This window comes from Stylophora pistillata, chromosome 14 (genome assembly GCF_964205215.1).
Source record: "Stylophora pistillata chromosome 14, jaStyPist1.2, whole genome shotgun sequence".
NCBI classification, from domain to species: domain Eukaryota; kingdom Metazoa; phylum Cnidaria; class Anthozoa; order Scleractinia; family Pocilloporidae; genus Stylophora; species Stylophora pistillata.
In genome coordinates this window covers 9,829,122-9,855,760 of record NC_142532.1, presented here as the reverse complement: position 1 = coordinate 9,855,760, position 26,639 = coordinate 9,829,122, and the positions used below count along the sequence as shown (strand labels likewise).

Sequence of the window (26,639 nt, the reverse complement as noted above, 5' to 3'; positions counted from 1 at the left end):
AAAATCAGGCCTGTACGGGATTCGAACCACTGACCTCTGCGATACAAGTGCAGCGCTCTACCAATTGAGCTAACAAGCCAACTGGGAGCTCCCAGCGCTCTACCAATTGAGCTAACAAGCCAACTGGGAGCTCCCAGAGCTCTACCAATTGAGCTAACAAGCCAACTGGGAGCTCCCAGTTGGCTTGTTAGCTCATCTGGTAGAGCGCTGCACTAGTATCGCAGAGGTCAGTGGTTCAAATCCCGTACAAGCCTGATTTTTTTCAGGTCTGATTTTCGCTATTGCATAAATAGCGCTCTCTACTGCGAGGATCGTGCATCATACGTATCTATAACCGCAGTTCAAAATATATGAACTTCATATCTTTATCGTATCCAAAATCAAGACAATTAAAATAACCAATACTATCGAAGCTTTTACTATCCAAGCAACTAGGAACAATTCCAAGTCTTTCTTACACTAGACTTGAACTGAATTGCCTTTCAGTCTATCAAAACAGCAGAGACATGGTGGCAACCACATTGACGCGTCTGCTGCTGCTGTTTCTTCTGTCTGTTCACTGGTTGAGTGGATTTTGTTTCAGTATAATATAACTTTACAGCCACATACCTTGACACACGAACGCTTGAGGAGCAGGCTCGGTCCGATGAAGCGTTGGAAGGCGGGGTGTTGTGACTTCTGTCATTTAAGCTCTCAAGTGACTGTGTTCCAAGGGGATTCCCTGAGTCCATTGACAGTGAGCTCCCCACCTCATTGGTAACTGTCGCACTGTTTGACAATCTATGGTTATATAGGCTTCGGTTGTGATCTAGAGAGTTCTGTGAGGTATAAAAGTCATCTCGAAGTAAAAACTCGTGTCCACTGTTCACTGAAGACAAGTTTAGCGACTGAGGTCTGGGCAACGTGTTGCGATTGATTGAGTTTGAAGAGTCATGTGATCCACAGTCAGTGTTGTCCTTGTGTTGTATGCCGCTGTATCTTGTATCAGTGTCAGAGCCTGAACCACTATGTTCAGTGAAAACAGGATTGTCTAAGCCTGTCACTGAGCCTGAAATACAACCAAGAATAACTCGAGATTACACATATGAAAATACAGACGCTCTTTTTGTCTACATATTATGGTTCCTTTTGTCCAGATTGCGGAAAGCAAAGACAAAGGTTTTTTTATGATTCCTCGCTGCTGAAAATGGAATCCCTCCGTGGCTACATTCATGGAGCACTAAACCAGGCGAACAGCACAGGTGAACAGCAAACACTCCATAAAGTCATAGAGCGCGCTTTGGGAACTTTCCGTCAAATAACTCATATCGACTGAAAAACGATCATTTTAAATAAGTCGTTTTCACAGACATATGTCTGGTATATCTATCTTTGAATTTAAGACGAATTCTTTTCACCTGGCTAAAACAACAGCTGACCAAATGAAATTTTGTAAGATGACATAAAGGAAAGTCGGGTGTTGAAATGAATTTCCAATGTAGTTTAACATGAAGTGGTGGACCTTTTCAGCTGTAATTTTTGAGAAGTTATTCAGAAGTGAGAAACATTATCCTTCTTGAAGGTAACAACTCGGTAAACATCTTCAGACGGGCGGCGCACGGTAATACTTCTTCGTTAAGCAGAGGAAAAGAGCTTGTTTAAATCTACTCATCTCTTAGTCTGAAATGCCAACATTCAAGGTACGATTTCTGAAAATTTTGTCATTATCACTTACTAAATGAGCTTAGTGATCCACTTCCATCACTACTGGCAACAACCTGCAAAGGACGAACCCAAAGCTAATAAAACAAGAATCCTAGCGAATGTTCTAGTATTTTATTTTATTTTAATAGAATGAACACGATACAAAGAGGATTTCGATTGTGTTACAAACACAGAAATTTAAATACCTACCTATATACTTTATTTAAGGTATCAAAGAATAACACAAATAATACCCTAAAAAGGAAGTTTAAGAGGTTAACCCTATGCAAATAAACTTCCAAAGAAATAAAATTTAAAATGTATGCAACAGGTCCTGTAGGATGCTCCGTAAAAATACTCACTCCAGTTTTCTTCTTGAATTCGCGTTTGCTCAGTTTTCTGAAAAAACAAACAGAAAAAAACAAATAAAAAAAAAAATAAATTAGAAGAGGAACTGGAAATTAGAACTGGAACGTGCAAAATGTACTGTCGGCTGAAATAGATAAACTGAGTTGTTACAATACAGATTCATGTGGCATGTAAACTAGAGATTATTCTTCACTTGAAGAAATACAAAAGTGGGCTACGCGCATTATTTTTCCTCTTTACTCATATAACGAGGCCTTGGCTGAATCAGGCCTGACTAAACTTTCAGATCGCCGCCAGAAACTAGTTGATAAACTATTTAAGAATGTTTTACAGAATGAACAGAACAAGCTCCATGAACTTCTTCCTACTCGCAACACATGTACTTTTAACCTAAGAAATATGCGGAAGTTTAAGCCAGTTTTTAAGACGAACAGGTTTCGTAATTGTTTTATTACCTTCTATGCCCTTAAGGCTTGAACGGTTTTATACAACCGTTTTTTTTAGAACATATATTTAGTGTTCTTATTGCTGTTTTAATACATTTAGTCTAACGTAATTATCAATGTTTGAAACTTGTAAATAATCGTATAATCCAACTTTTGGCTGCAAATCGGTTATTAATAAACTATCTATCTATTTACAATCATAGTCAGCGGTTCAATCCGAAAAGGGAAAATAACTTGAGCATGGCCAACTATGTCGGTTTCCACTTTTTGTCATTTTTGGGGACAAGTTTCATATTTTGCAATCAAAAATGTATTTTTTGGTTTTGTTCTTCATTGCAGTGGTCTGTTTATCCGTTCTTTTCGACATTTGATGTTATGGATAAAAAGCGGTTTTTCTTATCGGGCTCTTTACTCGGCTAGTTCCTAGGGCTGCTCATTCCATCTCAGTTAATTCATTTCGTTAATTCATTAATTCAGTTAATTCAGTTAATTCATTATCAAGGCTTGTGCTCACTTATGCGGACTGTAAACGTCGTTTCTAGATTCACAGTCAGTGTGGACATCTTAACAAATACTCTCTTGTCTCCTTCTTTGGGGCCTGGTTGTTCAAGTTTATCGCAAATTTTTGATTTGGTTGTATGATTATGCAGAGAGATTTACAGTTTACATTTCCATTTTTATTTTACTTGCCCCAGTATAAGGTAAATCTCGCAAAATGTTTGACCCACGCATGTGCTTTTAAAAGAGAGATGTTATAACCAAGTTTAAGTCTCAATTCTAAATTAGCGCCAGGAAACAAGGCGAGGGTGATCCAGCACTGAGATCAAGACGGCGGTTTGTCATGAAAGGAAGGGAAAGGCGGCACAAAACTTACACAACTAGGCGCCGCATAGAAATGGCAGAAAAGCCTTCAAAAGCTATGATTAATTGTAAATGATAGTGAAGTACACGGTCCGATCATCATGAAGTAAACGGTTAGATCATCTTTTGTAAGTGTCACGCGTTCATCTGCTCGTGATGGAAACGCATGAGACATCGATGATGTGACAACTGATAGTCAAAAGGTAAAGTTTGGGTGGACGATGAAAGAAGAGTTTGCTGAACGTTCCAAAAAATTTTATAGAATAAGGCATAAAATAAGTAAGTCTAACAGAAGCAACGAGTGACTTCTGAAGGCCGCGGTGATGACGATAATAATGACAATATTTAGCTCAATTTATTTAATGGAAAGGGGCCCAAAGAGCCGGAGATATTAACGAATAATTAAAGGGGTTATCCATCTTGGTTTGGATTACAAGCAAGCAAAGCTAAGATTGCGGTTGTTCCCGCTGAAAGTTTGAAAAGTGGCTATAGCAACCCACTTTGTCACAAAAATGATGAAAGCTTCACAAGGTAAAAATTAGTGCATTTCTTTGATATTCCCTCAAGGAAACGAACGAAACTAAGGGAGCATCAAAGAACTGGTGCTTAGAAAAAAAAAAGGATTTATTGTTAAGTCTCCTTCTAAATTTCAAAATCTCAAGTGAACATACTTAATGTTAATCTACACTGTAAATGATGCCTTTGTTTCATGGGCGTATAGGTTGAGAGTCATGTATTGGCAGCTTGTACATAAGGGATTTTCATTCCGACTTTTTGACTTTCGTTTGAGTTGTGACTATTCTCGCACTTTCAGAAATGCCAATCTACCGACCCACTACCGCTACCGACAGACGACATCATGGACTTGTTAAACATTTGCCTAACGTCTACTTACTTTCAGTACAACGGTAAACACTACAAACAGTTACACAGCACTGCCATGGGGTCTCCAGTTTCTGTTGTTATAGCAGAAATTGTGATGCAGAACATCGAGGAACGCGCCCTTTCGACTTGCCGACAAACGATACCGCTTTGGTTACGTTACGTTGACGACACATTCACCGCCGTTCGACACGACGAAATCGACGCATTCCACCACCACCTTAACGAACAAAACACTGACATACAGTTTACCAGAGAAGTCGAAGAAAATGACAAACTTCCTTTTCTAGACTGCCTGGTAAGCCACAACGACAACTCATTACGGACGACCGACACACACCGACAGATTACTAGATGAGACATCCTACAACCCTACATCACACAAAGCCACAACTATCAGAACTCTAACACGACGCGGACAACTAGTATGCGACTCGACAGACAGCTTATCCGACGAGAACAAATACCTTCACCGTGTTTTTTCGAAGAACTAGAACAACGACTTCATCCGACGAAACACTAACCGACCCACTACCACTACCGAAACAAACGACACCGCAACCCCTACGACTACAGCAACCATACCGTACATAAAAGGCATGTCTGAAAACATCTCGCGCATCTTACTACCCTTCAATATCCGCGTCGCCCACAAACCCATCACCACACTACGTCAGTTACTAACCAACGTTAAAGACAAAGACGAACCGAGGAACAGACAGGGAACGATTTCTAAGATCAATTGTTCCGACTGCCAAGTCTCCTACATCGGTGAGACTGGCAGAAACCTCACAATAAGACTGACTGAACACAGACGGGCGACGAGGAAAGGTGATGTCAGCAATCACATTGCTGAACACCATCGACTTACCAACCACAACAGTGACTGGGACTCTGCGCAATGCCTAACCTACAGTACTGACTATTTTCAACGACTGACTCAGGAAAGCTGGTTTACTAACTTAGAACAGACTCCCCTAAACAGATGTCAACAACTACCCGCTCCATACAAACGACTCATTCACGACATAAACATCACAAACGACCGAAAAATAACGATCGAAACAGACTAATCACGACCGACTTACGCCACTTGAGTCTTACAGCCAATAACATCACGGCAAAACCAACCGATCATTTTACACGAACTGGAATAAGAACATTCTACTGACAACAATCATTCACTTGACTCTGATGGGTCAGGTCAGGTCGCTGTCAAGTCGCTGTCAGGTCGCTGTAACCGCGGGTAACCTGCTACTGGTACTATGTAACCCAGTACAACCTGTCGCATAGTCGAGTCGTCGGCGACAAAACCGGCAACCCCCCCAGGCTTGCCTGAGGAGGAGGGTGTGTGGACACCCAGTTAGGATTAAAAACAAGACCTTCAAAGGGCGGATGAGCTCCTCGCGAGCCAACGGCCATCCACTGCAGCAGAACTTGTCCTCCAGTCGTCGAGGTATCCTTGCTACTAGAACAAGGACATGTGATGTCAAGCACCGTGGGAACTTTGCCGTGCAACTTTGTACTCACGTTAAAAATTCACGCACAGCTTCCACTTGGCCACAAGTCCTACAGCGACTGGTAAGCGGCGACGGGGGCAGGATTGTGAAGTCTGAAAGCCTTCAGTTGTCAACCAGCACGTAGGCGGTGGGGGTCAAGTTACAGTCGCTCTGCTCATGGAGTTGGGAACAGAAGAGTAGTTCGGTAGTCGCCCCCATGTCTGGGCAGTCCTCTTTAGGAGCCACTCTGCTCACCCCGCATGGGGAAAGGATTAGAAAAGGTATCCTAAACATAGTCTGTTTCCTTATATTCCCTGGCTGGGTTACCGCACCCAGCGGGTTCACCTTTGTTGGGGTCGAGAGCAAAGAAAGCAACAAGTCCTTTTTGGTACATGGAATGTACGTACTTTGATGGACACCGAAAATAGTGAGAGACCAGAAAGGCGAACTGCCTTCGTTGCTCGTGAGCTTCGTCAGTATAATATTGATATCGCTGCGCTTCAAGAGACCCGTCGCGCTGGTGAAGGACAACTGACTGAGAAAGGAGCAGGATACACCTTCTTCTGGAAGGGGAAGGAGGAGAATGAACAGAGAATACATGGCGTGGGCTTTGCCGTAAAAAATGAGCTGATTAGGAACCTGGAGGAACTCCCGGTTGGTGTAAGCGAACGCCTGATGACACTCCGTTTGATGCTAAAATCCAATCAGCAAGCGACAGTAATCTCCGCATATGCACCAACTCTACAGGCTGAACCTGAAGATAACGAGATATTCTATTCCACTCTTGACTCTGTGTTAACACAGATTCCATCCAATCACAAGATCATTCTCCTTGGTGACTTCAATGCTCGGGTTGGCAGAGATCACTCTGTATGGGAAAATGTCATTGGGTAGGAAGGGGTAGGCAATGCTAACTCCAATGGGATCCAACTCCTGACCAATGTGCGGAGCACCAGCTGGTGATAACAAGCACCCTCTTCCGCCAAAAGAACAGGAATAAGACTTCATGGAGACATCCTAGATCACGCCACTGGCATATGATTGACTATGTCATTGTACGTTGCTGTGACAGAAAAGACGTTCTGATCACCAAGACAATGACATCATCTGACGAGTGCTGGACCGATCACAGGCTATTACGATCCTCTATGTCCTTTGTCATTCGCAAGCAGAGAATGACGCCGAAACGGCCGAAACGGCTTGATCACCCTGAGAAACAAGCTGAGTTCCAGTCCAAACTGACTGCAGTGCTGCTACACGTTGATGACATCGATGTTGATTGTCTCTGGGAAGGCTTAAAACAGCTTGTGACAAAAAACAGCTTGTGAAGCTATTAAAACAGCTTGTGACGAAACACTAGGCAGCTAGAGGCGGTGCCATCACGACTGGTTTGATGACAATGACGCAGAGATAGAGCAGATGATTGCTGAGAAACGTAAAAGATTCTCTGTTTGGCAGAATGAAATCAGTAACGCTATAAAGAAACAACAAGACCACGAAATGAGATCCAAAGTCCAACGCCGGGTCCGTGAGATGGAAAATAATTGGTGGATTCAAAAAGCACAGGAGATTCAAGCTCATCCGACAGCAATAACAGCAAAGCCTTCTTTGCAGCCACCAAAAAGATGTAAGGGCCAACATCCCAGGGTGTTAGGCCAGTTGCAGGCAAGGATGGAACCCTTGACAAGGACTTGGCTGGCATTCGTGACAGATGGAAAGAACATTTCTGTGAGTTACTGAATCAGACTCCCTCGGTGAACATTGACGCAATTGCGAATTTGCCTCAACTCTCCGTAAAAAGCCATCTTGACGAGACACCGACTCTAGAGGATATTGCCACAGCTATAGGTGCTATGAAGAAAGGCAAAGCTGCTGGCCCTGATGGTATCCCTACAGAAGCATACAAGGCTGCTGGTCCAGCTCTCATTGAGAAACTACATGTACTCTTCACGCGAATCTGGGACGAAGAAGTAATTCCCAGCGATCTTCAAGATGCTCTGATTGTCACCATTTTCAAGAAAGGCGACAAGGCAAACTGTGAAAACTACCGAGATATATCCCTGCTTTCCATTGCTGGGAAGATCTTTGCTCGCATCCTTGCATGCCGCCTCTTCCCCATTGCCGAGGAGGTCCTTCCAGAGTCTCAATGTGGTTTCAGACCAGCACGTGGGACTGTGGACATGATTTTCTCGGCACGACAGATTCAAGAAAAGTGCAGGGAACAGCATAAAGACCTTTATATGGCTTTCATTGATCTGACTAAGGCGTTTGACTCCGTACATCGGCCAACACTGTGGAAAGTGCTCTCTTAAATTGGATGCCCAGAGAAATACATCAGAATGATCCATCTGCTGCATGACAACATGTCTGCATCAGTACTTATTGATGGTGAGTCTACCGAAAGTTTTGTAGTGAAGACTGGTGTCAAGCAGGGCTGTGTCTAGACCCAACACTCTTCTCGATTTTCATCTGTTCATCTGCTAAAACGGAATGCGGAAAGAGGGTGTCCTACTTCCGTTTTATAAATGACTGGATGTCCCTCCCAGTATTTTTAAGAAGGCCAATGCCATGCACAACTTTTAAGGAAACCCTTACAAGATTCCTCATGGACAAATATTTTAAATGATGGATTAAAACTTAAGATATACGCCGTTTTAGATCTGTGACAATTGTATTTCTTATTTCAGCTTTTAATACTTTTTATTTTTACGGAGGACCTCCCTGAAAACCACGTATTTACGTGACGGGCGCTTCCTCCTTTAAGGCTGTTTATTTTTATTATTATTATTATTATTATTATTATTATTATTATTATTATTATTATTATTATTATTATTATTATTATTATTATAATACTACCGAAACAAACGACACCGCAACTCCTACGACTACAGCAACCATACCGTACATAAAAGGCATGTCTGAGCACAGGGGGCCCAGTCAAGCGACGAGTCTGGTTGTTTATTCGAAATATAAAAGGAATGTATGGGAGAATATTAAAGAGTCTTATTATCGTAAACTTATATCATGAAATGTCTGAGTTAAAGCTCAAAATAAATGTAAACCTACATCACTTGCTGTGTATTGTCGTTTCTGTGGCTCTAAAAATCCACCAAATCGCTCAAATTCGCCATAATTTAGAGCCACAGAAACGACAATACACAGCAAGTGAGGTAGTTTTACATTTATTTTGAGCTTTAACTCAGACATTTCATGATATAAGTTTACGATAATAAGACTCTTTAAAATTCTCCCATACATTCCTTTATATTTCGAATAAACAACCAGACTCGTCGCTTGTCTGGGCCCCCTGTGGTCCGAGAACATCTCGCGCATCTTCCTAACTTTACCGACGGTCGAAACAGACCAATCACGACCGACTTACACCACTTGAGTCTTACAGCCAATAACATCACGGCAAAACTGAACAATCATTTTACATAAACTGGGCTAGGAACATTCTACTGACTCTGATGACGACTTCCGCGCAGGTTGTCGAAACGTCAGTCACTACCACCGACAACAGTCCTTCTCAGGACTACACTCACCCGGACGAACACAATACATTTTCACATGTTACCCCCGGGTTCAAACCATTTACTGCACAAGAAATCATGTTGAACTTGTAAATATAAGCAAAATTGAACTGCTACAAAGGATTTTCAGAAACAGATGATGACTGTCACAATGATTGACATTTTGACATCCTGAAAGAAAACCAAAGCTACTAATACATATCCAAAAACATGCAAGAGAAGTAAAAATACAAAGTGCACAGTTATCAGGAATCGGGTGGTACAAAACAAAAGATAAACATGGTCACTTTATGTTAGTGTGAGGCATGTGTCTCCTTTAATGGCACAAAAAAAGAAAGAAAAGACAAAGATGATATGATCACATCAGAATATTGTCAGAGTTACACCGAGATTTTAATAGTATCACTGCTTGAAAGTCAAATGATGACCCAACAAAGTTTGTGTGGGGAAAATGACACAACAATGAAATTATGGAAATCCAGAAAACTTGTGAGCTGCCAAGCCAGACGTTTTACCCCTGCCAAACGTTTTACCCCTGGCAATTTTAGAAGTGGCAAACATGTGAATATCCTTCTAAGTCAATACATTATCCAGTTCACAGGTGGTAGGAATTAACAAATGCATCAGCTGGAAGGTGTTAATATTGACTGTAAATGGCAGGGAAATGTACAACAGTGAGAGGGGATAATTACTAAAAATATCTTGGAAGTTCTACTGAGTTGAATTTATGAGTTGTACATGAAGAATAGGAGAGACAAGATGACCACTACACCAAGAGAAGAGCCCCAGTGAGAGAGCATCAAAAGCAGAGTGCAACAGATATAATATTCCAGGCTTTTCAAGACCTAAAAGGCAAACATAATCAGTCATTGCAAAGAAAAGTTTGGCACTGCCTTTGCCAATGACTTAAAGTAACAGCAGCAATCACCACAAAAAAAAAACATGAAAAAAAAAAAAAAAAAAAAAAAACAGATTCAGAGCAGCATACACATTCCAAGCAGGTATGAGGTTACTATACAACTGAGTGCTTATAGAGCTGAAATACACCTTAAAAAAGCAGCTCTGTGAATCAGAGCTAACTTCTAAAAAATCGCTGACCTCTAAAATAAAAGCTGTGATTACTTTTCAATCTTCAAAATGTACAGAAAAAAAACTCTTTAAACTACAGTGTGAAGACACCTAGAAGTTGGTAATACTGGTAATGCTGACACTAGGTCTGTATCAATGGCACAATGACAAAAGTTATAAGAGTTAACTCTCTCTGAGCAGGTCACAGACCAAATCTTTTCAAGGCAAAACCTACATGCTCCTTACTGTGAGGAACTTAGGAAATTTGCAAATGGTAAAAAAGTGCACCGAAGTTAATGTGATTCAGTACATGCATAACGTTGATTAACAAAGTGTAAATGTGATCTACAAAGTACTGTATGTCCTGTACAATATAAATTATGTGTCAATAAGTCTTGCTCATGTACATGGTATTACCGCTATCACTTTAAATAAGTAGAGATGTATAACTAGTTAATATGTACAATTGCAGAAGGCAAAGTGATCCAATCTTCTGATCCCTCTTAACATTTTGGCCCTATATTGGTCAACCTACAGTGGGTTCAAACCATTGAAGGTTTATCTGAATGGTAGTTTCTCTTACTTTATTGGAATTCAGATTGAAGCAGAAATTTCTGTTTTTACTGGCCTTTGAGTAGGTTGGCTAGCCAGGTTGATAGCTACAAATTAATCCACCTCAAAGAATGATGAAGCCATACACAATTCAAACAAACAATTCAAACAAACAGAATGCAGGATTTGAAATTATCAGTCAATCTAGAAACTAGTTTATTTTTCAAATCCACTTATCAACTGATTTAAAAAAAATCTGCACCCTATGTGTTTCTTGAGGCAAAATCTAACAATCCTTAAACCTTTTCACCTTCCTCCCATAATGAGACTTTCCCTATGAAACATTCCTTTTTCTGGCAGTATTTTGACTCATTTTCAGTGAATATGAAAGTGTGCCTGTTTTGTATGTTTAACAAGTCACTGTACTTACATGTCATGAGGTTGGTGCTTTGTGGTAGATGCTCGTGTGCTTGACCTGGATAAATTCAAGCGGCAAAACTGATGATGAGCTACAAACATCCGCCAAACATACTTAGCTGTTGGTGCATCATCCTGTAGAAGGTAATACATCGGGCTTAAGACAGTTATTTATTGTTGTGGCTATTAGAGGACATCCCTAAGTGTGACACACCTGCACTTAATGCTTTCAAGTGACACTAGCCCCTTCTTACTTACTGCTACAAAAGCCTAATTAACCATTAAAATCCCAAGATCTGACTGTTAATTCTCTAGCTTCTACACAATTCCTGACATAGTTATGAAAATTTGGCTTTAAATCAAGGTAACAACTTCTACTTAACAATTTCTGGTATTCTCATGACCTTTCTGCTGGATAATTTCCATGTAGAGATATCATACATGTTAATCACTTCTGTAGAGTTAAAGGGTTGAGCTGGAGAGCAGGATGTAACTAAATACACTGCAATCAAAAGATTGCTGAGAAAAGAAACTGAATGTCAAAAATTAAGTTACACTTATATCTTACTCAATTTACTAGAGTGTAGATATTATAATTATGTAAAAAGATGTTACAGCTCTACCATTTCAAACTGAATGATATCAAATGATTTAGCACTTTCAATACAAAAGTACTTCTTGTTGTGAGTAATGCGAACAATGTCAGGCCATCTGGAATTAAATGACAAAAAAAAAACAATGTCAGTCAAGTAAGTCTTCTAAGTATAAGGGGAAAAGCTCTGGGAGAAAACGATAGTTAACCATGAAATAAGAAAGTTCTTTAAGTTGTAGTAAATGTTGTGCAAAGCACTCAAGTGGGATGAAAAATATACTAGACACTGTGTAAAACACCAAGTCCCGATATGCATGACTCTGTAAACAACAATGTAGGTTAAGTATGATTAACAATTGAAAGTGACCAACACAGTAAGAGTATGTCTCAATTTCTAACTGATTGCAAATACCTTTTAACACCCCTAGTAGGAGAGAGGCTTGTAAAAGTGCATTGTATTGCATAAGAACACAAATTTAGAAATTTCAACCAGGTTACAATACAGGGCATATCTCTCAAAACAGGCATTTGAATTCTATTGGCAATTCATCACTGTTGAAATTGAAGATACCACAACTATGACATAACTGTGATTTCAATCATATCAAACCTGAAATATGCAGGAGGCAACCCTTGAGAATGTCTTACTACAATGCCAAGAAATGATGCACCCACTAGAATAATAGAACCATCATAGTCCTAAAAAAAAAAAGGAAAATTCGTACCTGTTAATATGTCTTACTTAAAAAATCATATGTTTATATTTTGATGCAGTGATCCCATCCAAGAATTTTTATCTTGACTTTTTTGGGGGGATAACCAATTACAAAATGGCTTAGTGCCTCGGCTGGGAAGAGCAATGCACCAGTATCAAGGGTTTCAATAACTTTTCCCATACTTGGCTGCCAAAGGTGCAATAAGGAGCTGCATGTGCAAGGAAAGGGGCTATACTTGGCAAAACTAATAGGGCCTAATTTAAGTGTTGACAAAATCTTACAGTGATGCTGAGACATCCCTGAGAATGTTTCACTCAATGAAGTAGCTGGACCAGATACCATTTTGATATCAAGTCAGAATAGCCGGCCTGTTTCCACAGAGCCTTTAATTACTTAAAAAAAAATCAACCATTATCAACATCATACCTGTAACATAAAGGAATTTAACACAGCTGCTATGAAATCATTCATTACATAGCTAATGGATGCTTACCTTTGCAGGGTAATACTCATCACCATATCCCTCTAGTTGTTGAGCAATCAAAATGTATTCTAGCTGTGCTTCTTCACATGTCAAACCCCTAATTAAAAAAATAATAATACCGGTAATAATTTCAATAAAATAATAATTCACATTTTAAGTCAATCGCAATATACCATAAATGTAATAATAAACAACTTGCATGTGTTAAATCTAAGGAATGATTTTCAAGCAGGTGATAGCAGTCATGGGGAGACTAACTATAATTCTGTTTCGTAATTGGTCATCGGTTGCTACGGAGTCACGTGAGAAGGCGCACGAGCCTGGGAAGATCAGTTGTGTACGATCCTTTTGGGAAGGTCGGACGGTGTTTGCACGACACTGAGAAAACTAGATGACTGCCGAAAATATGAGTGGAAGGGACCCCCTTTCACCAGTAGAAGAAGAAAATTTACTTTCTGAAGAAAACGAGACAGCGAATTCTTCGCATCGGGGTACAGACAAAGTGCTTGCTGATGTATTGTCGGCCATGACCCAAATGAGTTCTACCATGTCGTCCATGGAAAACACAATGAAACGGTTAGCTGGCGCACCAGAAGACCATGCTACACCATCAAAAAAGAGGAGAACATCTCCTACAACTAATACCATGAGTGATAGTGGAGATTCAGACCCTGAGAAGTCAGATTCTGAGGAACTTAATTTCCCGCCCAAAACTGGGCAGCTCTGACGCATTGCTCAATGAAATTGCTCAAGACTTTGAGTCGGATGAGCAAACTGACCCAAAAGTCGCTCAGAAATTGGCGGATATTGTCAATAAGCGATGGGGTTCTATTAAAAGAAAAATTGGTGAAATACAATCGACCCGATAATTGCGAGAAATTAACTGTGCCAAAGGTCAACCCCGAGATCTGGAATAAGCTGAAGCACGTGACCAGGAGCGCAGATTTACGCCTTGCCAACATGCAGAAAGTACTTGTCAAAGTCGGTAGTGCAATCGCTAAATCGACTGACACACTGTTGGCTATCCGCGCAGATCCTGAGAAGACTTCAGCGTCGGCTCTCACTGAGAAATTGGGGAAATTAATCACGCATAATGCTGACGCTCTGGCATTGTTAGGCCATGTAAACATTGACCTATCATACCGTCGACGCGACGCCATCAAACCAAACTTAAATAACAAATATTCCTCGTTGTGTGGCTCTCAAGTACCCATCACGAGTTTATTGTTTGGAGATGAGCGGCAATCCCAGCTTAACAATATCAAAGCAACTAACAAAATTGGCCATGCGACTACTGCAAAGCCATATTATCGCAACCATAGCGATGGCTGGAAGGGCAAATCTTCTCACTCAAATGGAAAGCCTTTTTTAGGGAAGAGGGGCCGGTCTTACCGGCCACACAACCACAATTCCTACAAACCACAGGCAACCGAGAAGAAATCCAGCCAGTGAAATGCTCTGATATCCCAACAAACAAGGTAAATATGTTACAGTTCCTTGAGCACAAGGTGCACTGCTTTAAAGCAGGGGGGCTGGTAATTGTGAAGAAGAGCTCCCCAAAAAACCTGTCGGCCGACAGTCGGCCGACTGTCGGCCGACAGTTGACCGACAGGCGGCCGACAGTCTACCGACAGGTTAAGAAAAAAGAAAAATTGTGTAAAAAACGAACAGTTAACGTGACATAACAATCCGTAATGGTGATGTATGACTCGACAGACTTCACCTACTTACCGATCGACGGCAAAGTTGGTAGTATGTAAAGAAACGTTTCTTCCAAAATGTTATCAGATGCGTATAGGATATATCACTTGCGTAATTTACAACACACCAGACAATCTAAGAATCGCATAGGAAGATAATTTAATCGAAAACTCGGCCAAAAACTCTGAAAACCATAAGCTACGTATCAATACAAACACTTTCGTTCCAATCGCCCAACAATGCAACGCGGCCTCTTATGGTATGTTAAGTATGTATGTATGTATTTGTTGCTAGCATCGTAATCTATCTTGCAGGTTTGGGATGAATTGCTATTTCCAATTTCAAGTTTAATAAATGATACAACTGTGAATCTTTTTACTCGTTATGTCAAGTAATAAAATACTATACGTAACGGCAAACTTAGAATCCCTAACATTGTGTGATCGTTTCACGGACAAGCTACCGACAAGGTACCGACAGGTTACCGACACATTACCAACAGTCGGCCGACTGTCGGCCGACTGGCGGCCGACAGGTAGCCTATATTTCAGGCAAAACCTGTCGGCCGACAGACGACCAACTGTCGGCCGACAGACGACCAACTGTCGGCCGACAGACGACCAACTGTCGGCCGACAGTCGGCCGACAGTCGGCCGACAGTTGGTCGTCTGTCGGCCGACAGGTTTTTTGGGGAGCTCTTCTTCACAATTACCGGGGGGCTGGGAGAATATTATTATCAGTGGCAGGCCTTAACCTCAGACCCTGAGATATTGCAAATGATACTAGGCCAGCCAATCGAGTTTACCAGAACTCCATATCAAAGAGTAGTCCCCAAAGAGAAGAAAATCCTTGATTTAGACAAACAACATGTCATTGATACTGAAATAGCTGAACTCCTTGCTAAGGGTGTTATTACCCCAAGTAGCCATGAAAAAGGGGAATATATCTCTCCTATTTTCACTAGGGCCAAAAAGGATGGTTCTTTCAGAGTAATTTTAAATCTCAAGCGTTTAAACATTCATGTACAATACCACCATTTTAAAATGGACTCACTTAATACTGTTTTACAAATGGTAAAACCTGGGTGCTTTATGGCATCCATAGAATTAAAGGATGCATATTATTCTGTGCCTATTGCCACTGCAGACCAAAAATACCTGAAGTTTCAGTGGCGTGGAAAACTGTATAAATATGTTTGCTTTCCAAATGGATTGGCATTTTGCCCCAGGAAGTTTACTAAATTATTAAAACCAGTATATTCACATTTGAGACAGCTGGGACACCTTTCAGCAAGTCATATCGATGACTCGTATCTCCAGGGTGATGACTATGATGACTGTGAAAGAAATGTTTGGGATACTGTCAGATTATTTGATTCTCTTGGGTTTACTGTACACCCTGAAAAATTGTCCTTTGTTCCACAACATCGAATCACCTTCATGGGGTTTATCATTGACTCAATCACAATGAAAGTTTATCCAACCTCTGAGAAGACCGAAAAGATAATTCATATCTGTCAAGGGCTGTTGGAGTGTCCGCACCCTACAGTAAGAGAGGTGGCATCAACCCTTGGGTTCCTCATATCAAATTTTCCAGCAGCAAGGCTAGGGCCTTTACATTTTAGGTCTGAAAAAAACTGAGGCCTTGGGCCTAAACAAGGGCAACTTTGATGCATTTATGCAACTGTCTGAGTTGTCTCGCAGTGATTTGCAGTGGTGGATAAACTCAGCAAGGTCATTATACAACCCTATAAGCCCTCCTCAGCCAGAGGCCACTTTATACACAGATGCAAGTAAAGAGGGCTGGGGAGGAGTACTCAATAATGCAAAGATTGGGGGACCTTGGACTCCAGAAGAGGCTTCTAATCACATAAATTATCTTGAAATGCTTGCAGTGCTATTTTCTCTTGAGGCATTTCATAAAGAGTTATCAGGAAAGCATGTACTTGTGCGAATTGATAATATGACTGCTGTGTCAGATTTAGGTAAAATGGGCACAAGCCATTCCAGAAAGCGAAATGATCTAACCCGTATGCTCTGGGGGTGGTGCCTTGACAATAACATGTGGTTAACCACAAGTCATATCCCAGGGAAAGAGAATACACTAGCTGATGCAGAGTCCAGGAAATCTAGGAAAGAAACTGAATGGACTCTAGACAGAAAAATTTTTCATGCAGCCATTAAGAAACTTCATGTTGAGCCTCAGATTGACCTATTTGCATCTAGGCTTAATTACCAGCTAGGACCATTTGTTGCCTACCAACCAGACCCTGAAGCAATGGCTATTAATGCCTTTTCAATTTCTTGGAAACCTTATGTTTTTTATGCCTTTCCTCCTTTTAGTATCATCCCAAAAGTGTTACAGAAAATTCAAGCAGAGGAGACCACAGGACTGTTAGTTGTGCCGTGCTGGCCAACTCAGCCATGGTGGCCATTGGTTATGAGACTGTTGGTTCAGGAACCCCTTGTGCTTCCCAAGAAGAAACACACCTTATTTCTACCTCAACAGCCAGACTTGGTGCATCCACTATATCAGAAGCTCACACTTCTGATATGCCACTTGTCAGGAAATCACTTGAAGGCAGAGGGCTTTCGGAATCAGCTACCTCACTCATCCTACAGTCTTGGAGAAAGGGCACCAAACAACAATATAAACCATTCATCACTAAATGGGAACAATACTGTTGTCAAAGGAAGATTAATCCCTTTTCAGCAACTATAGAACATGGGATTAATTTCTTGGCAGAACTTTACCACACAGGGATTGGATACAGTGCCCTCAACACTGCACGGTGTGCTTTGTCTACTGTTTGTTTTACATCAGAGCATTACACTTTTGGACAGCATCCCCTAGTCTGTCGTTTCCTCAAAGGAATTTTTGAGTGCAGACCCTCTCTCCCAAGGTACTAAGAAACTTGGGATGTCACGGTGGTATTAGACTATCTAGCTAAACTTGGGCCACCTGTGAAACTTAGTTTTAAGAACTTGACTTTGAAAGTGGTTATGTTGATGGCGTTGCTTTTGGGACAGCGTCGCCAGACTCTGCACACATTATCAATTGATTATATGCAAATAAGTTCTGAAAAGGCTGTGTTTTCCATTAACTCATTGTTAAAAACTTCCAGACCAGGTAAACATCTAGCTTGTATTGAGTTTCAGGCCTATGTACCAGATGTAAGTCTTTGTATTGTAAAGCATCTTCAGCAATATCTGAAGCACACAGATACTCTTCGAGGTAATGTAAAGCAGCTTCTTATTAGTTACTCTAAGCCTCATAAAGCTGTTTCCCCTGATACAATAAGCAGATGGATTAAGGCTACACTGGTTGATGCTGGAATTGACACTTCGAAGTACAGTGCACACAGTACTCGATTAGCATCTACATCTGCAGCAAAAGCAAACAGCATATCTATCGCCACAATTATGAAAAGTGCGGGGTGGTCCCAGGAGTCCACATTTACTAAGTTTTACAACAAACCAGTGGAACCTCAAGAGAATTTCGGAACTGAGCTCCTTAAAGCTGTATGTAGGGACACCTAAGATTGTGTCTTATATTTGTATGTTTTGATGGCTAAGAGAGAATGTTATTAAAGCAGGTTCATATTGCTATAAATCATTGTTATGTTTGAGTTCGCACTCACACTGCTTTAAAATCTCACGTGACTCCGTAGCGACCAATGACCAATGACGAAACAGAATACCTAAATTAAACGAGGCTTACCTGTAAGGTGAAGTTTGATTGGGATTCTGAGAGTCATTGGTCGGGAGCGAAGGAGTCATGTGCCCACCCATGTGTTATTAACCCGCCCATGACTGGGTGTAAGTGCTCACATCTCAATCTTCCCAGGCTCGTGCGCCTTCTCACATGACTCCTTCGCTCCCGACCAATGACTCACAGAATCCCAATCAAACTTCACCTTACAGGTAAGCCTCGTTTAATTTAGGTATTGTAAGTGAAAGTACCGGTAACTGATCTTATAAAAACAAGAGAAAGTTAATTGTCACTTGAATTTCATAGTAAGCAATTAAAGGATATGATGTTGAGCATGACATCATGAAAAATTGAAGTCTGAGTTATCTGAGGAGCAGTAATTCACAAATGGATAATAGTAAGCTATAAGCAAAATTATCAACAAGTAATATAGAAAAAGATATTTGTTGAAAACAAGATATATTAGCTGACGAAACAAAGATACACATGTCAACATTCCATACTTTCTGTGTCTATCAATTAAAAATCATCTGCCATGTTACGGGCTCTAAATTGTACTAATAAAAAGATGACTACATTGATAAAACACACAAACATACCTGTGATGACTATAAAATTTTATCACCTGAAAGCAAAATAAACAATTTATTAATTCCCCTTCCAATAATTTTCCTCTACACACACCTCTGCAGGTCAAGAGAATCTGACCACGGCTATCACAAGACCTGTGGCTGTGAGACCATGGAGGACTCGTATGTTTTTCTACATATCATGAAATGATATATATTATGAAATCAGATGCAGTCTAAATAATCAATTTTCTTAAGCACAATTTGTCACCATACATCAATTTAAGCCAATGACTTCATCTTCCTGTGAATACATTTCCTGCACAGTACAGATAGATCAATAAACAGTGTCTTCAAATTAAAGTTTAAATTGAAAACTTTTCAATACATTTGTCTTATTATGAGCTCACCAGAACCTAATTCCTTGAGGAAGAGTTATTCATTCAAGACCTTATCTACTCAGTGAGTGAAAGTATTACTTTATTGCATAGAAAACAAAACACATTTACCTTGTATATCGTGCTAAATTTGACTGCACAGTTTTCCTTGTGATAACATATCCTTTTAAACATCATGCAGCACAAATAATGTAAAAATTATAGTAGACAATAATTATCATAAACATGTCACAAAATTCTTCACCTGCTGATCAAGGGTTTCCCTTGCATGAAGTGCAGCAACATTCTGTAAAGCAATCAGAGTGAAACAGCTGTGTGAAGAACACAGCCACCTGACCCATCTTAAGGGCAGTTTCTCCCTGATATACCCGAAGGTTTTAATAAATTGTGCAATCATTTGTTAGCCACTTCAATCAGAAGTAATATTTAAACTTATTATCCAACTGTGCTTCATAGAGTACAAATAATGCCCAAAACAAGTACAAACATCTTGCAGTATTTGTACTCCAGAGAACCATAAACAAATATCCACAAAATTTGCCTGCACTGAAACAACAATTTGGTGTGTTGGATAGTAAATCTCTTATTTAACGTTTTGTTGTGTAGTATCACTGAGTATTTTTACTCACTGTTTGTTTTTTGACTCACTGTTTGTATTTTGACTAGCCCTAAGGGTTGGTCAAAATACAGCACAACTTGTAAAAATACTCAGCCATACTACACAACAAAATGTTTAATGTATGTATGTATGATGCACGATCCTTTGCAGTAGATAGCGCTATTTATGCAATAGTGAAAATCAGACCTGAAAAAAAAAAAAAAAAAAAAAATCAGGTCTGATTTTCGCTATTGCATAAATAGCGCTATCTACTGCGAAGGATCGTGCATCATACGTATTTAATATCGCGGTTCAAAATATATGAACTTCATATATTCATTGTAACCAAAATGTTTAATATGATATAAATTCAACAGTATGGTCTGGCTAGGAGACCTCTAAGAAACTGCCAGCCTTATAGTACAGTATGTCATTGGCTACTTCCTTGGCAGACTGCTGAAAAGAAATTTGACTCCATAAAACACTGGAGTTAAACTTGTGCTTTTAGCTGATGTTAGTTTGTCCAATAACAAGTCTGATACACACACTGTCCTCATTAAGTACTAAATTTGAGTTGTCAATAACCAATCAAGTTCAAGATATTTATGTTACAGTTTTCTTTGTCCTGGATCAACCCTTACCCTCCTTGTGCAATGATCACTTGTTAATTTATTGGCACATCTCCAAACAATATTCCTGGCTGGTTCTTCTTATACCTATCTGCTTCATACTAGATAATTATATGGTACTGAAAGGAGTATTTAAATACAGATGACTCCGCCAGGTCAAGGTCCAAAGATAGATACTGTAACAGTTATTCATGGAAACTTGGTTTAGAACTCATTTAAGGGGGTTTGCAAGGTTCCCACCTCTGTCAACTTTTCTCAAAATCACTTTTTTGGCAACTTAAAGAAATAAAAATGCTGCAGCTTGTTGTAAAAGGTTCTTCATGACAGTCAGCTTGCAAGTTGATAATCAATCTATACCAATGCTAGATAATTCCAAAACAGACTTACAGAGGGGTAGAGATTGTGGGTTTCTGCAAAGGCAACAAATGTTTCAGCATCGTAATCCCCCAACTCAGCTGTTGAAAATAAATTAAAGAATTCTGAATATTTGATATCATTTAGAAACAAAAAGATATAAACCAAGCCCATAGCATTTGTTGTGAATACCATTAATTCAAAATTTACTCCAATTGCCGTGCAACAATTTTTTTCTTTGATTCAAATGCAAACTACAATGGAACCAGACTTGTGAGAATTGGGCTGAATAGTCTGGATAATCAAGAGTCCAAACAATCAAAAATAGAAATATCATTGAGCCAAAAAATAAAACTGGGGGACGAAAGAAGCGTAAGAGTTGCCCGAGGCGATAGCCGAGGGCAACTCTAGCTTCTTGAGTGCTCTCCAAATTTCCCACGTGCTCCATAACTCAATAGTGCACAGCTGAAAGCATGAACCAATTGTTTTAGAACATAGCCGGTGGAATTGTGCATCAAATCCGATGCGAAAAACGGACAACAATATCAGTTGAAGCGAATCGTGATGGCGCTGATGCCGAGTATCCTTTTCCTTTGTTTTTCTCTTTTTCTGCCTCATTTAAGAACTCTAGCCTAAGGGAAAAGGTCCAAACATTGTCTTCGTTTTCGGACTAGTAGGCCGAGTTTCTGTTTGTATCCATTATTGTCGCGAAATATATTATTTTTCCCCGTGCTAACAATGGCCGCTCGCGCGAAAAAAAAATTTCTGGCGAAGTCGGATTTGCTGACGCTATCAGCGTGCACTATCGGGATTTTGAGCACGCTTGCGTATAAAGAATTTGATTGCGCGACTCTGCTAGCTATGTTCTAAATATCATTTGATCACGATTACACAAGAATTAAAATAAAATCTCAAATCAACACGCACCAATGCCAAAATTTGCCAATTAAAAGTACTTACGACATTTTACAGACTAAAATGCTGATGTACATCAGTTTGTTCCAAGCTAACAGCATTTGTGCATTGCTAATTCAATCATTCTTTACAATTGCATTCAAGAATTAGTGTCAACACTGTTTCAGTACATCTGCTTTGTTCAATGGGAGAAAATAGGTCTAGAAAAGCATCTCCAGATGATTGAAAAATCCAGATAGCGGAGGTTTAGATAATCAAGGTTCTAGTGGAGTGTGTATTGTTATTAATAGTGTTAATGAACTAGGGTTTAATTAATGTTATAGTGTTAATGAATTAGGGTTTAAATAATAGGAACCATCACCAGGTGTAAGATGCATGACATGAGAGGTCCCAGAGAGTAAACATAATAAGTTGCATGCATATTGAGGTTGTGATATTAATTGTGTAACTGTAGTAATGTGTAACGGTTGTGATTATTAAAGTTCGGTCAGCCATTTTAACCAAGGATTGGTGTCACTTTTCTGCAGTAATTGAGACACAACACGTATCAGATTATCATTATAATTAATTGAGCAAAGTAAAATTATCTTTACTTCAAGCTCACTGCGGTCATTTCTATCTACATATTGCTTGAAAACAATTGACTCCACCTGATATGATATGATCTCAAACTTTTAATTGATAGAGCACACCTTTTCTCTTTGTAAATAAGTCATTTAAACCACAGAAAAGAAGGATCAGATCAGTTTGAAGTCATTGTGTTAAAGTTATCTCAAAAGTGTCCTTTAACAAATCTAATCACCTTGTGCAACATAGGAGGCCAGTAACACTGCAGAGTCTTTTTCACTTGACAAGCTCCCTTCAAGAATTTGATCCTTAAGTTGCAAATAGTAAAAACTTCTAGAAATAAAGAAGACCCAAAACAATTGATGTATTGTGTCCATAATGTTCATGCACTTAGTAAAGTATATTCTATACTAGGCTAAAAGATTAGGACAAAATTAAAATGTTTGAACCATTCAAACATTTAATGTTTTCCTAATCTTTTAGCCTTGTGTAGAATGATATATTATTATACTTGTAAAAAAAGAAAGTCCAATCATTACCAAAAATATCCTCTAGTTCCTTCTTTGACAAAAAAAAAAAAGAAAAAAATTCTCATTAAAGAAATTTTCACTTTACTACCCATATTTTCTTTTTTTTTAGTTCAAGGCCCTGGATATTAGATTTTGTTCTCAGCCTTCCTGAAAACATATAAACTGAGCACATGAAAAAGATAATAAACACAGGGCTGCATGAGAACATAACTTGAACATCTAAACTATCTTGGGACATTTCTGGTTGGAGATTTCTTCTGTATCACCTTATCAGTTTGTCTTGAAGTTTTAACCAAGAGGCACCATTCACAAAGAAATGAATCTTCAACTTAAGTCTGATGCTGCCAATATAACTGATAGTGTTCTGTTCCAACTGTTTCTTTATTGGTTTCTCCAAAACAAGCCACCAATCATGGCCTTTCTTAGTCTTGTAACTTAAACCAAAGTATCCAACCTGCAAATACAAATTGTCCAATCTTAAAACTACAGTGACTGTTGTACATTAACACTTCCACTCCCATGATCCAAACATAAAATGCTCTTGACTAGTATACTCTAAGTGTTTGAGATGCTTCCACTCCCATGATCCAAACATAAAATGCTCTTGACTAGTACACTCTAAGTGTTTGAGATGTTTTTAAAAACACAATCTCCCTACTTGATGTTTCTCTTACTTCTTGACACCTTTCTACTTACCAATCTAATGATACCGTGTAAAGAGAAATTAATATTTCCTCGCTCCTGAGAATGAACTATTTGTAAATGTATTTTTTGTGTTTTCTATCAGATATCTTTTGCTCAGACACAACCCAGACGTCAAAGCAGTCATCTAGAGGTCTGACTGGTCATCCGTCATTGTGCAAGACAGCTACAAATTCATCTTCCAGCATTAAGTTAAAGGACACGTCAACTAATTTTACCATGATATTGTAGGTAAAAAAATCATCCAATTTTGCACTGTCTTTTGCGTCTGAGAACCACGATTAAGCCACTAGAAGTACATCTTTGCAGCACCTGAACCCTAGCCTCTTCAGAATAAATAATTAGAAGATTCTGTCTAACAGTTATTGGATGCTACAATTGAAATGACATTCCCATATCCGGCCATACAGGAGAAGCACAATGGAAAACCATCCTAAAGTTAGAGCACTGTTCATATATTACATGTACTTTTCTCAGTATTAATTAATATCTTCCTTTGACCAGGCACTATTTACTATATATTTGTTTTAGATGTGGTTCTTCTTCCTTCTCTTATATTTGTATTGCTTTTGTTTTACCCTTTGAAACAATTGAAGTTTACATAAAGGGCATCTAATTAGCTTGCTTATAATATAATATTATACCCTTCTCCATTTTCTTTCTCCTGTTTGTAATTAATATTTAAAAGGTTGTGATTGTTGCAATGGATGAAATAAATATACAAAAATAAACAGTCTGGAGGTCAATACTAGTAAGCAAGGATTTTATGCACTACCACATTCAATCCAAGTTTTTGCCAGTAAGCTTGGTCATCATAATTTAGAAGCTGCCTTGACCCTTTTTCTTATTCTTGGAAAAAGCACAAGGCTGGCAACACATCAGGGCTTGGTGTTTATACGGACAAATTATAATTTTCTCTCACTTTTCAGATCAATTTTTAAAAACTGATTCTATTGAGACCCAGGAGGTACTTTTGGTTTATTAGTTTAACTGTTCTTACTTCTCCTTCAATCATTTTCTCGTATCAAATTAACAAATTACATCTGAATTCAAAAGCAAATAAAGATTGCAGCCTCTATCAAAACCAAGCCTTGAATTCCAAGCCTTTAGTGTTTATTCTGACTCAGCAGTTTTACTCTAGCATTCATACAAGGCCAGGGTTTTTGGTCAGGGTCTCACATTTATACCAAAAATAGGACAACCTAACTGTGAAACCATTGGGTTACTCTCATTCAACTTTATGAAAGCTGCTATACTCATCAATTACATCTTATAGCGTAAATGTTGTTCTGCTTCCTGAAAATAAAATAAAAAACCAATACTCAGCTCACCAACTGCAATTTTGAGCTGGCAGCAGCACACTGAAGTGTGGACATTAGACACAAAGGGAAAAAATAAACCTTCTTTGCACATGTACAATGCATTTTCAATTAAGTAGTCAACAAATTTCCAAATTTAATTTTGCTCAATGATAAGCTTTAATGTAAAACTGAGCATTATTATTACTCGAAGATTTGTTGCTGAATTCATAAAACATCAGTGGCTGCAAAAGGTTTACAGAATTCCAAAATTATCTTCTATTAGTCACACGTTTTTCATCACAATTCCTTCGAGTTATTTTATATTGATCTCTATTTCTAAATTCATATCCAGTCCAATATTGAAATACTTTAACTCCCACAATTACCGGCACCGTTTCAATGTCATGTTTCATTTACTTGGCATCTTAATTTAAAGCCTCAGGTGATCCCTTCATCAAATGACCTCTCTTTCATGAAGTTGTTGTCCGTCTGAACTAAGTGTAGTTATACATAAATGCTGATAAACACAACAAATAAATGTAGGACACATCAACGAGGTATATATTGACCTCGTTCTTTTTTCAAGTGCTTTCGCTTTCTAAATAAATGTGTTTTGATCGATGCAGTACAAAATTTAACATGAAGTAAAAAATATCTTGACCAATATTCGATAAATGCTAATCATCTGTTTAGATAAATATATGTAAAGCACAATTTCTTGCTTATTTTACAGCTAACGATCTAATAAAAAAAAAATCTCACTTAACAATTTCATTCACTCTAGTAGGAGAAATCATCAATCTAGGCACACGTACACGCAAAGGTACAAAGACATGGAAATGCCCAAGTTGAAGATATTCTGTACACAAATCAAAATAAAGTGCGCTCTAACTACAGCAAGTACCAAAGAGCGTTCAACTGATACCGAAGGTACTCAGCCACTACGGAACCGTTGAAAGAGTGTAATTCTGACACGTTAGATCTTACCTCGTACAGACCAAGTTCCTTCGTCACACTCTCCAAACAGTCGAGCCCTGTGGCATCTTTCGACAGCGTCACTTTTATGCTAGATTTGTCTGGTATTTCGACAAGTATAAGAAGATCCTTTGTCATATCATCTTTTAAAGGTTTTGTACATATGCCAAACGGCATAGCTATCCTCAAACATGAACAACGATACAGTTCTTATCGTATTTTTCCACTAAAACGATAAAAATTTATGCACTGTAAGTAAATTAGGTCGCCTTCGCGAATCGTAAACTTCACAAACCGCGTTGAGACTGGTACTGAGGTACATTCCTTACATTTCCGGTGGGTAGAATGTCTCGGAAAAATGCCTAGAGTCATGCAACTAGAGGACATGACTGGACCTGTTATTGTGGTTGATGGAGAATCCTTTGAAAATTAAAAAAAGAAAATTGTAGAAGAAATAGGGAAACTCAATTTGTAGCCATCAACTGAAAAGATGAAATGGTTATTTGCAGAACGGAGAGTCTATATTGATGGCCTCTGGAAAAACCGAAGACGAAATGTTTGAATGTGATGGGCGACGAGTTCCT

General features: G+C 39.1%; 1 protein-coding gene and 1 pseudogene across 3 annotated transcripts in view; one reads left to right on the top strand and one right to left on the bottom strand.

Annotated features, from left to right (window-relative positions):
* The window catches only part of LOC111339964 (tyrosine-protein phosphatase non-receptor type 21), a 33,148-nt gene extending 6,788 nt beyond the window's left edge, over positions 1-26,360 (bottom strand). For both annotated transcript variants that reach the window (XM_088744229.1, XM_022946709.2), the window contains exons 1-13: positions 26,068-26,360; positions 23,344-23,531; positions 22,783-22,880; positions 21,099-21,166; positions 19,729-19,770; positions 19,117-19,142; positions 13,115-13,202; positions 12,516-12,604; positions 11,937-12,024; positions 11,327-11,448; positions 2,046-2,082; positions 1,715-1,757; positions 610-1,048 (exon numbers count right to left, since the gene is read on the bottom strand). In XM_088744229.1, the coding sequence (XP_088600355.1) occupies positions 610-1,048; positions 1,715-1,757; positions 2,046-2,082; positions 11,327-11,448; positions 11,937-12,024; positions 12,516-12,604; positions 13,115-13,202; positions 19,117-19,142; positions 19,729-19,770; positions 21,099-21,166; positions 22,783-22,880; positions 23,344-23,531; positions 26,068-26,232 (1,493 nt within the window). In that variant the 5' untranslated portion in view covers positions 26,233-26,360. The remainder of the gene's footprint in view (positions 1-609; positions 1,049-1,714; positions 1,758-2,045; positions 2,083-11,326; positions 11,449-11,936; positions 12,025-12,515; positions 12,605-13,114; positions 13,203-19,116; positions 19,143-19,728; positions 19,771-21,098; positions 21,167-22,782; positions 22,881-23,343; positions 23,532-26,067) is intronic.
* LOC148716449 (uncharacterized) lies at positions 14,430-18,731 on the top strand (annotated as a pseudogene). Its single transcript, XR_015995043.1, has 2 exons — positions 14,430-14,583; positions 17,149-18,731. The product of XR_015995043.1 is annotated as an uncharacterized LOC148716449 (transcript).
* Positions 26,361-26,639: the final 279 nt, after the last annotated feature.